Here is a 12,092-nt window from a genome sequence, read left to right as displayed (position 1 = left end):
AAGGTATTAAACGATATCATAACCGCCATCGATAAAAGACAGTACTGTGCAGCCGTCTTCATCAACCTGGCCAAGGCTTTCGTCTCTGTCAATCACCGTGTTCTTATCGGCAGACTTAACAGCCTTGGTTTCTCAAATGACTGCCTCGCCTGGTTCACCAACTACTTCGCAAACAGAGTTCAGTGTGTAGAATCGGAGGGCCTGTTTTCCGGACCTCTGGCAGTCTCTATGGGGGTACCACAGGGTTAATTTCTCGGACCGACTCTTTTCTCTGTATACATCAACGATGTCGCTCTTGCTGCGGGAGATTCTCTGTTCAACTTCTATGCAGACGACACCATTCTGTATACATCTGGCCCTTCTTTGGACACTGTGTTAACTAACCTCCAAATGAGCTTCAATGCCATACAACACTCCTTCTGTGGCCTCCAACTGCTCTTAAATGCTAGCAAAACCAAATGCATGCTTTTCAACCGTTCACTGCCCGCACCCGCCCGCCCGACTAGCATCACTACTCTGGACGGTTCTGACCTAGAATACGTGGACAACTACAAATACCTCGGTGTCTGGCTAGACTGTAAACTCTCCTTCCAGACTCATATCAAACATCTCCAATCCAAAATCTAATCTAGAATCGACTTTCTATTTCGCAACAAAGCCTCCTTCACTTACGCTGCCAAACTTATCCTCGTAAAACTGACTATCCTACCTGTCCTCGACTTTGGCGATGTCATCTACAAAATAGCTTCCAATACTCTACTCAGCAAATTGGATGTAGTCTATCACAGTGCCATCCGTTTTGTTACCAAAGCGCCTTATACCACCCACCACTGCGACCTGTATGCTCTAGTCGGCTGGCCCTCGCTACATATTCGTCGCCAGACCCACTGGCTCCAGGTCATCTATAAGTCTATGCTAGGTAAAGCTCCGCCTTATCTCAGCTCACTGGTCACGATAACAACACCCACCCGTAGCACGCGCTCCAGCAGGTATATCTCACTGGTCATCCCCAAAGCCAACACCTCCTTTGGCCGCCTTTCCTTCCAGTTCTCCACTGCCAGTGACTGGAAGGAATTGCAAAAATCACTGAAGCTGGAGACTTACATTACTAACTTTAAACATCAGCTATCTGAGCAGCTAACCGATCGCTGCAGCTGTACATAGTCTATCTGTAAATAGCCCACCCAATCTACCTACGTCATCCCCATATTGTTTTTATTTACTTTGCAGCTCTTTTGCACACCAGTATCACTACTTACACACCATCATCTGATCATCACCATCTGCTCATCTATCACTACAGTGTTAATCTGCTAAATTGTAATTACTTTGCTACTATGGCCTATTTATTGCCTTACCACCTCATTCCATTTGCACACACTGTATTTAGACTTTCTTTTTTTCTATTGTGTTATTGACTGTATTTTTATTTATTCCATGTGTAACAATGTGTTGTTGTTTGTGTCGCACTGCGTTGCTTTATCTTGGCCAGGTCGCAGTTGTAAATGAGAACTTGTTCTCAACTGGTCTACCTGGTTAAATAAAGGTGACATAAAAAAATGTAAAAGACAAACATATGAAACTGTCTTTACTTATGTGACCATTTATGGTCCTTTATTCCTACTATTTGTTCTAATATTACTGTTTTAAAACGGCCTCATCTGACTCCAAGTTGCAGTGCTGTCTATGTTATTCCATCTGCCAACAACTGAGTGAGACAGGTGATCATGAACAAGTCTTGTTCACACAATTCACGGACACGACTCCATACAACTACTTTTAAACAAGGCCCACAGGACAACCAGGTTGCGTCAAAGCATCATAACACTAGCATCTAGACACTAGCATCTAGACACTAGCATCATAACACTAGCATCTAGACACTAGCATCATAACACTAGCATCTAGACACTAGCATCATAACACTAGCATCATAACACTAGCATCTAGACACTAGCATCATAACACTAGCATCTAGACACTAGCATCATAACACTAGCATCTAGACACTAGCATCTAGACACTAGCATCATAACACTAGCATCTAGACACTAGCATCATAACACTAGCATCTAGACACTAGCATCATAACACTAGCATCATAACACTAGCATCATAATACTAGCATCTAGACACTAGCATCATAACACTAGCATCTAGACACTAGCATCATAACACTAGCATCTAGACACTAGCATCATAACACTAGCATCTAGACACTAGCATCATAACACTAGCATCTAGATTGACATTGTGTTGTTGCTTATTTATATGCATTCGTCAAATTTCTGAGTCTGCTTTTAATTTGCGGTGCTCAGTTGGTAGAGCATGGTCCTTGCAATGACAGAGGAGTTGGTTTGATTCCTGGGACTACCCATACATAATAAAACCAGAAATGAATGCACCCACGACTGCAAGTCGCTTTGGATAAAAGTGTCTGCTAAATGGTATATATTATTTGATTCATTGTTAGTGAAGAAACACAGACGAGTCCAGGCAGATATACATATTAATTTATCTTCAAAAAGGAAAATTGTGTGTTAAACGTGGAATTAATCTTCAGAGAGTTCATTTTAAAGGGAGACTCAGCTACATGACATCATCGTACACCGCGGGTCAACTTCCTGTTTAGAGACATCATCAACAACAAAATTCAAATCAGTCACTGGCTCTTCCCAATATGGGCATGTGTCAATGAACAATGAAAATTGTCTGTAAGCAGGAAGTTGCCCTTCTGTGTATGATGATGTCATTTTTCAGAGTCCACCTTTAATAGAAAAAATATATATATTATAGAATTAGTGAATTCAATATTAAAGTTATCTTCATTGCCAGACTACAGGCAGCAGTGTCTTTGTGTGAGTGTGACTACATAGCAGTGAACAAACTTTGAGTGGTCTTTTCCAGTAAATCAACACGTGAACAGATAGATGTCCATTTTCCCATCAACTCTCTAACAAAGAATCACAAAAGGATGAGAAGTGAGGAAGACTAAGATGTGAAGACTATGGCTTTGTCGAAAATGGCATCCTATTCCCTAGATAGCGCACTACTTTTGACCAGACCCATATGAGTCCTGGTCAAAAGTAGTGCACTATATAGGGAATACAATGCAATTTGGGACGCACCCTATGAGAAAAGTAGAAAGTGCATGGTGTGAAAACAGTAAAACAGTAAAATCTCTTTTATCAATACTAGTCTAAATTATCAACAGTGTCATGATCAACATCTTCTAGTAAGTGTACAGCATCTCTGTTTTGAAGGACTGAAGGGTAAGGGTTAAGTGAAACATCATAGAATTGGACAAACAGATGCCCTCGTTGGCGAAAATGTTTGTGTGTTTGTATTGTTTTAGCCAGGATTATATATAATGCATCCGGATATCCCCTTACAATATTTATTTTTTAAATCACATGTAAAACTGCAAATTTGACATGTGTTTTTTTCCCCTAAGGGTCAGAGAGGTCAACAAGGGACATACTGCTCCTTTAAACTCTGGAAGAAAATAAAATCTTTTGAGCTTTAGTCGTTGAATGTAATGTAATTAGACACTCCAGACGTAAAGCAAACCTACAATGAAAACACATATAGCCCTCATGTCAGTCACCTCGTTCACATTATCAGGTTCCAGGCAGAGGAGAGAGAGAGAAACACCAGTGTGTTGCTGTTTCAATCTTCTCCCATCATCTGTAGTAATCTCCCATAGTCAAACCCAACATCCCCTCCACTGTATGGGTTACCAGATGACCAGACCTCCACACCGCCGCACCAGACAAGGGTCTGTCTGTGGTTCTGTCCCGATCAGGAGGCTCCGTCTGTGGGTTCAGTGTGTGGCTCTCTCCCCTGGATGGGTGATACTCTGGATGTCTCTGGGTCTCTTTCCCCTGGGAGAAGGAGTGTTTGTATGAGTACGTGTGTGACGTCAGTGTGTGTGTGTCCATGTGCGTCAAACCGGTGTGCTGTAGGGGCGTCTGTTACTGCAGGGTGTGTTAGGGTAGATGTCAACGGGGCTGGGTTGGCAGGGCTGGGTCAAAAAGAAGGGGGCCTGTGGCGTGTCTGACAGGGGCAGTGATTGACACAGTCCGGGGTTGTCATAGTGATACGTATGGAATCCCAGCCGCTCGGTTCCGTTGTGCAGCTCGTCACTAAGTCCCGGGCGTAGCCAGAAGGGGGAGCAGTTGGGGCAGTAGCTGGGGGGAGGGCCCACCTGGAACACACACAATCACCATAGAAATAGAATGAGTCATTCAAATTCTATGTATGGATCAACTGCCTACTGTAGCTCTAGGTTTAGGTCTAGGGTTTTGTGTTAGTGCTGTACTCTAACCTCCAGGGGCTCCAGGCAGAGAGGGGTGACAGCCAGGCTGTCCATCCCAGGGGCGCTGCACGCATTGCAGGCAAAGTGAGCCTGAACCTCCCCTTGAGCATCCCCTTCTCCTCCTCCCGTTCCATCACCTCCTCCAGCCAGGGAAGCCAAGTCCACCTCCGACTCATTTTTCTTACAGCAGTAGTACTGGAATTAGTGAAGGGGGGGGAGGTTTTGTTGCAATCAGTTATTGTTCATGAAAGACTGTGCAGATAAAACATACACGGGCACACGCACACACAAACACACACACACACACACACACACACACACACACACACACACACACACACACACACACACACACACACACACACACACACACACACACACAATTTACAATTTAGTCATTTAGCAGACGCTCTTATCCACACAGGTTACCTGGAGCCTGCAGTAGCACAGCACTGCTACAATACAGAGCAGGATGACTGTGGCGAGAAGTCCTCCACTTATTACTACTGTTCCTGCTGACATTAAACTGGTTAGAACTCTCCATCAAACCCTGGAGAAAGAGAGATGGGGAGGAGAGAGAGAGAGAAGAGGGGGAACTATAGTAGTTACTTATACTCTATGTTCCTAACTATAACTTGACAGCACATTCAAGGAGTGTAATACTTACGTTCAGCAATGGGTTCTATACCTGCAAGGACAAAGACAATCAAAGGACCTAAATTAGTTTGGTTGGGATAGAACCATGATCTAAATGAACTAAGGCCAGGGCCCGTGTCTACCATGTGCCTCAGGATAGGATAGCTGATCTAGGATCTGTCCATACAATCTTATTCATCATGAAATAAAATGTTAAACTGATCCTAGATCAGCACTCCTCCAAGACGCTTTTTGTGGATACAGGCCCAGAACTCACATCAAAAGTCAGGTAGAGGTGGAGAGGGGGAGGAGGCAGAGAAGGGGGCGGAGGGTCCTGCGAGGCCTCAAAACCTCTTCTGGTTGGATCTCCTGCAGAAAGATGAGTTAGAAGATAAAACATGGATCTCTTCATCCATTATATCTTCATCGGTCTCCTATCAGCAGGTGAGAGAGAGAGAGAGAGAGAGAGAGAGAGAGAGAGAGAGAGAGAGAGAGAGAGAAAAGGGGCATTCCACAAATCTGTGTGCGTGTGTGCATCTGTGTCCATCAGACAGCTCCTCCTCTATGTCACCACTGCTCTAAATTATATACAGCATGGGCAGGTTGATGCCGTTAAAAGCAATGTGAAATGTCCATCTCTGCCTTTCTCTCTTCCCCCCTCTCTCTCTCTCTCCTTCTCCCAATCTTCTACCTCTCTCTACTCCTCCTCTTCTCCTCACCTCCTTCTCTCTCTATGGGCCATGTCCAAGCAGTTCATCACACAACAGGGTCTGATTACAATGGCGAGAGAGGAAAGGAAGAGGCAGAGAGTTAAGCCTGGAATAAAATATAGGGTTGAAGATTCACCCCTCTACCTTTTCTGACCATCACAGCACACACTGTGTCAGAAAATGCTATGGGATTGAAGACACACACACACTCCTGTAGTGTATGACCTAAAAGGAACCTGTGGTCCCAGGAGGGATCTGCCAAAAACTCCATTAACTATTAACCAGGAGGAAAGAGAGAGACAATGGAGGAGAGGAGAAAAATAGGATCACTATATTACCTACGTAAAATAGTCTACAGAGAATTCAGGAGAGGAGAGGAGAGGAGAGGAGAGGAGAGGAGAGGAGAGGAGAGGAGAGGAGAGGAGAGGAGAGGAGAGGAGAGGAGAGGAGAGGAGAGGAGAGGAGAGGAGAGGAGAGGAGTGAAGAGAGGAGAAGTGAAGAGAGGAGAAGTAAAGAGAGGAGAGGAGAAGTGAAGAGAGAAGAGGAGAAGTGAAGAGAGAAGAGGAGAAGTGAAGAGAGGAGAAGTGAAGAGAGGAGAAGTGAAGAGAGGAGCAGAGAGAAGAGAAGATAGGAGAATAGAGGAGAAGATATGAGAAGAGAGGAGAAGAGAGAAGAGACGATATGAGAAGAGAAAAGAGGAGAGGAGAGGAGAGGAGAAGAGAGGCGAAAAGAGGAGAAGAGACTTGCAATATCGTAGTAGATCCTCAATATATCTTCTTTTAAATATAATGATATTAATATTTCGTTGTGGTGTGTGTGTGTGTGTGTGTGTGTGTGTGTGTGTGTGTGTGTGTGTGTGTGTGTGTGTGTGTGTGTGTGTGTTTCTAACTTTTCACAGGAATAAATCTCGGTGAGCCTGCAATTTTAAAGCCCTGGACGTTCAATTATTCAAAAATCTTTCCTGCAACAATATTTTTCCATCAGGGGACAATTTAGCCAGGTAGTCAAGGCGAGACTCTCCCTCTCCTCTCTGCTCTCTCCCTCTCTTCTCACCTCTTCTGAAAGCACTCTTCTCTCTGTGTAAATAGAGATACACACTCATTCCTAATCTCTCTGTGTGCGTGTGTGTGTGTGTGTGTGTGTGTGTGTGTGTGTGTGTGTGTGTGTGTGTGTGTGTGTGTGTGTGTGTGTGTGTGTGTGTGTGTGTGTGTGTGTGTGTGTGTGTGTGTGTGTGTGTGTGTGTGTGTGTGTGTGTGTGTGTGTCTAGGACAGCCACACCACTTGCAAAAATGAACAATGCCAGAAGAGGAGGAGAAGTGGAGAGAGAAAAGTCTACAGGGAATTCAGTCCTACCTGGTCTTCTGTGGCTGCCAATAGACTGTAACTATATGTCCCAGTGTTTGGAGTTTATACTTTATTGCATTAAAGGTGCTATATGCAACAATTTAGTGATATGAATACAACTGAGAAATACCTGAACTCTCTCAGTACATCTTTCCTTGTCATAATCCAAAAACATCCGCTGCAGAGTCATGGTGTTCTACTGTTTATGTTGTCTACCTGACGGAGATCTTTGGGTTGAAAAGTTGCACTGAACAGAAGTCGATCTATTCAACACTGGGTATCTACTCAACAATCTATTCAACACTGGGTATCTACTCAACACTGGGTATCTACTCAACACTGGGTATTTACTCAACAATCTATTCAACACTGGGTATCTACTCAACAATCTATTCAACACTGGGTATCTACTGAACAATCTATTCAACACTGGGTATTTACTCAACAATCTATTCAACACTGGGTATCTACTCAACAATCTATTCAACACTGGGTATCTACTGAACAATCTATTCAACACTGGGTATCTACTCAACAATCTATTCAACACTGGGTATCTACTCAACAATCTATTCAACACTGGGTATCTACTCAACAATCTATTCAACACTGGGGTATCTACTCAACACTGGGGTATCTATTCAACACTGGGTATCTACTCAACAATCTATTCAACACTGGGTATCTACTCAACAATCTATTCAACACTGGGTATCTACTCAACAATCTATTCAACACTGGGGTATCTACTCAACACTGGGGTATCTACTCAACACTGGGTATCTACTCAACACTGGGGTATCTATTCAACACTGGGGTATCTACTCAACACTGGGGTATCTACTCAACACTGGGTATCTACTCAACACTGGGGTATCTACTCAACACTGGGGTATCTACTCAACACTGGGGTATCTACTCAACACTGGGTATCTACTCAACACTGGGGTATCTACTCAACACTGGGTATCTACTCAACACTGGGGTATCTACTCAACACTGGGGTATCTACTCAACACTGGGGTATCTACTCAACACTGGGGTATCTACTCAACACTGGGTATCTACTCAACACTGGGTATCTATTCAACACTGGGTATCTATTCATGACTTTTGTTTTTGAAACCTGCACCTGAAAGTCACTGGAAGTGTATACACTGATTTTGAACTGTTTTCAACATTACACACACGGACGCACGCACGCACGCACCACACGCACGCGCGCGCCACACACACACACACACACACACACACACACACACAGAGTTCTCACCTGTGTAAATCAGCACCAGGAGGATGCATCCTGTAGGTCAGGAGTGGACAGCACCTAACAGTCCCCTGGGAAGAGAGACATGACATCATCAGCACAGCACAGGTCAATGTAAACACTGTCAGAATGGTTGAGACATGAGCACAAACATGCTGGAACACTAACTTACTGGTCTTCAACAGTCTTGCAACTTTACCTTTCAATTAAGGCAAAACAGTGTTTCTCGTGCATTCTTCCCTTCCTATAACATGAATTGTACCCCACTCACAATGCCATTATGTAGATGTAATAGTTCTCTGGAAATAGATCTACACTACCTTTAAACTGATAGCACTTCTGGCACTCATATAAGTACATAACTGAGCCAGTTGGGTCAGCGATGCCAGGGTTACAGTGACATTATAGGAAAGGCGTTATAGCAACTAGTAATAGTGATATTAATAGTGTAATCACACACCGCGGGAAACACAGGACCAATTATTGTATTTTAAAAAACGTACCTGTCAGATAAGCCCGTATCCTGGTATTTCACAAACCTGTGATTGGGATATTCACTAAAACACTTTCGGTGTGATGGTCAATGGTGCACTAACTAGCCTACTGTATTACACCGTTGCCCGATGCTTTACTTCGACATCACAAATCCTTTGCCCTGTTCGCTCCAGCAGCTTGTAGTCAATCCGCGCTATAACCGAACTCTCATGTTATCCTTCTTTTCCGTTGTCCCTTGTTTCCACACTCTCACCTGTACTGAGACGGCGTGAGAAATAACCCAGCTGACATCTCATGGCATGTCCCAGATGGTGTCCGTAGGGGCACAGAGACATCGATACGGGCAGAGATTGTGTGTGGTCGGCGAGGCTTTATCCATCACACCGCTGAGACTGGGGGACTGGGGAGAATGGATGCCGTTACGCGTAGTGCTACTCCCTCCGAGAAAACGCAACAGCCTGCGATATGTTACTTGTATCTAACAGCGCCCTGGGTGGATTCTGCTGATATAGGATCAGATTACCAAACCTCTCATTTTAACTTTAAACCGCTCATTCTAACTTCAAACTGGCCTCAGATCAGCTTCCAGGGACAAGCACATCTATCCTACACCAGAGGATGGGGGGTTAAAGCCGGCTATGGAAAACGTTCAATCATAAACCAGGCTTACGTCACTGACCTGCAGGGCTCAATTGTATTGCCAAGAAAAGTAAATATTAAGAAAACTTCTGTTGGACTACCATCCATTGGCACCCACGACCCAAACATATTAGGTTAGTAAGGTATGTTATTAAAGTGTTAGAAAGACAGTCAACGATAACTTTCAATTCGAAATGTCTAACTGTGTGCACGAGTTCTCTAGTCCTAGACCTTATCAAATCAAATCAAATCAAATTTTATATAGCCCTTCGTACATCAGCTGATATCTCAAAGTGCTGTACAGAAACCCAGCCTAAAACCCCAAACAGCAAGCAAAGCATGTGAAAGAAGCACGGTGGCTAGGAAAAACTCCCTAGGAAAAACTCCCTAGAAAGGCCAAAAACCTAGGAAGAAACCTAGAGAGGAACCAGGCTATGAGGGGTGGCCAGTCCTCTTCTGGCTGTGCAGGGTGGATATTATAACAGAACATGGTCAAGATGGTAAAATGTTAAAATGTTCATAAATGACCAGCATGGTCAAATAATAATAATCATAGTAGTTGTCGAGGGTGCAACAAGCACGTCCGGTGAACAGGTCAGGGTTCCATAGCCGCAGGCAGAACAGTTGAAACTGGAGCAGCAGCACGGCCAGGTGGACTGGGGACAGCAAGGAGTCATCATACCAGGTAGTCCTGAGGCATGGTCCTAGGGCTCAGGTCCTCCGAGAGAAAGACAGAAAGAGAGAAAGAGAGAATTAGAGAGAGCATATTTAAATTCACACAGGACACCGGATAAGACAAGAGAAATACTCCAGATGTAACAGACTGACCCTAGCCCCCGACACATAAACTACTGCAGCATAAATACTGGAGGCTGAGACAGGAGGGATCAGAAGACACTGTGGCCCCATCCGATGATACCCCGGACAGGGCCAAACAGGCAGGATATAACCCCACCCACTTTGCCAAAGCACAGCCCCCACACCACTAGAGGGATGTCTCCAACCACCAACTTACCGTCCTAAGACAAGGCCGAGTATAGCCTACAACGATCTCCGCCATGGCACAACCCAAGGGGGGGCGCCAACCCAGACAGGAAGACCACGTCAGTGACTCAACCCACTCAAGTGACGCACCCCTCCCATGGACGGCATGGAAGAACACCAGTAAGCCAGTGACTCAGCCCCTGTAAAAGGGTTAGAGGCAGAGAATCCCAGTGGAAAGAGGGGAACCGGCAAGGCAGAGACAGCAAGGGCGGTTCGTTGCTCCAGCCTTTCCGTTCACCTTCACACCCCTGGGCGAGACTATACTTAATCATAGGACCTACTGAAGAGATAAGTCTTCAGTAAAGACTTAAAGGTTGAGACTGAGTCTGCGTCTCTCACATTGGTAGGCAGACCATTCCATAAAAATGGAGCTCTATAGGAGAAAGCCCTACCTCCAGCCGTTTGCTTAGAAATTCTAGGGACAATTAGGAGGCCTGCGTCTTGTGACCGTAGCGTACGTGTAGGTATGTACGGCAGGACCAAATCGGAAAGATAGGTAGGAGCAAGCCCATGTAATGCTTTGTAGGTTAGCAGTAAAACCTTGAAATCAGCCCTTGCCTTAACAGGAAGCCAGTGTAGGGAGGCTAGCACTGGAGTAATATGATCAAATTTTTTGGTTCTAGTCAGGATTCTAGCAGCCGTATTTAGCACTAACTGAAGTTTATTTAGTGCTTTATCCGGGTAGCCGGAAAGTAGAGCATTGCAGTAGTCCAGCCTAGAAGTAACAAAAGCATGGATTAATTTTTCTGCGTCATTTTTGGACAGAAAGTTTCTGATTTTTGCAATGTTACGTAGATGGAAAAAAGCTGTCCTTGAAACAGTCTTGATATGTTCTTCAAAAGAGAGATCAGGGTCCAGAGTAACGCCGAGGTCCTTCACAGTTTTATTTGAGACGACTGTACAACCATCCAGATTAATTGTCAGATTCAACAGAAGATCTCTTTGTTTCTTGGGACCTAGAACAAGCATCTCTGTTTTGTCCGAGTTTAAAAGTAGAAAGTTTGCAGCCATCCACTTCTTTATGTCTGAAACACAGGCTTCTAGCGAGGGCAATTTTGGGGCTTCACCATGTTTCATTGAAATGTACAGCTGTGTGTCGTCCGCATAGCAGTGAAATTTAACATTATGTTTTCGAATGACATCCCCAAGAGGTAAAATATATAGTGAAAACAATAGTGGTCCTAAAACGGAACCTTGAGGAACACCGAAATGTACAATTGATTTGTCAGAGGACAAACCATTCACAGAGACAAACTGATATCTTTCCGACAGATAAGATCTAAACCAGGCCAGAACTTGTCCATGTAGACCAATTTGGGTTTCCAATCTCTCCAAAAGAATGTGGTGATCGATGGTATCAAAAGCGGCACTAAGATCTAGGAGCACGAGGACAGATGCAGAGCCTCGGTCTGACGTCATTAAAAGGTCATTTACCACCTTCACAAGTGCAGTCTCAGTGCTATGATGGGGTCTAAAACCAGACTGAAGCGTTTCGTATACATTGTTTGTCTTCAGGAAGGCAGTGAGTTGCTGTGCAGCAGCTTTTTCAAAATTTTTTGAGAGGAATGGAAGATTCGATATAGGCCGAAAGTTTTTTATAATTTCTGGATCAAGATTCGGCTTTTTCAAGAGAGTCTTT

At 44.3% G+C, this 12,092-nt stretch overlaps 1 protein-coding gene and 1 long non-coding RNA gene across 2 annotated transcripts; both read right to left on the bottom strand.

Annotated features, from left to right (window-relative positions):
- Positions 1-2,498: 2,498 nt before the first annotated feature.
- LOC123723732 (protein FAM163A-like) lies at positions 2,499-4,867 on the bottom strand. The gene is made up of 3 exons (XM_045698608.1): positions 4,748-4,867; positions 4,328-4,513; positions 2,499-4,207 (listed from the first exon to the last, which is right to left on the bottom strand). Exons 1-3 carry the CDS (start codon positions 4,838-4,840, stop codon positions 3,947-3,949), a joined length of 540 nt encoding a protein of 179 aa, XP_045554564.1. The 5' UTR covers positions 4,841-4,867; the 3' UTR covers positions 2,499-3,946.
- A 117-nt stretch (positions 4,868-4,984) lies between these two features.
- LOC106575338 (uncharacterized) lies at positions 4,985-9,632 on the bottom strand. Its single transcript, XR_006759936.1, has 4 exons — positions 8,779-9,632; positions 8,282-8,346; positions 5,232-5,323; positions 4,985-5,006 (listed from the first exon to the last, which is right to left on the bottom strand). It is a non-coding gene; the product is annotated as an uncharacterized lncRNA (long non-coding RNA).
- Positions 9,633-12,092: the final 2,460 nt, after the last annotated feature.

This window comes from Salmo salar, chromosome ssa17, assembly GCF_905237065.1.
Source record: "Salmo salar chromosome ssa17, Ssal_v3.1, whole genome shotgun sequence".
Taxonomy (NCBI): Eukaryota; Metazoa; Chordata; class Actinopteri; order Salmoniformes; family Salmonidae; genus Salmo; species Salmo salar.
Note: the sequence above shows the minus strand (reverse complement) of the source record. Positions and strands in the feature narration are given on the sequence as shown.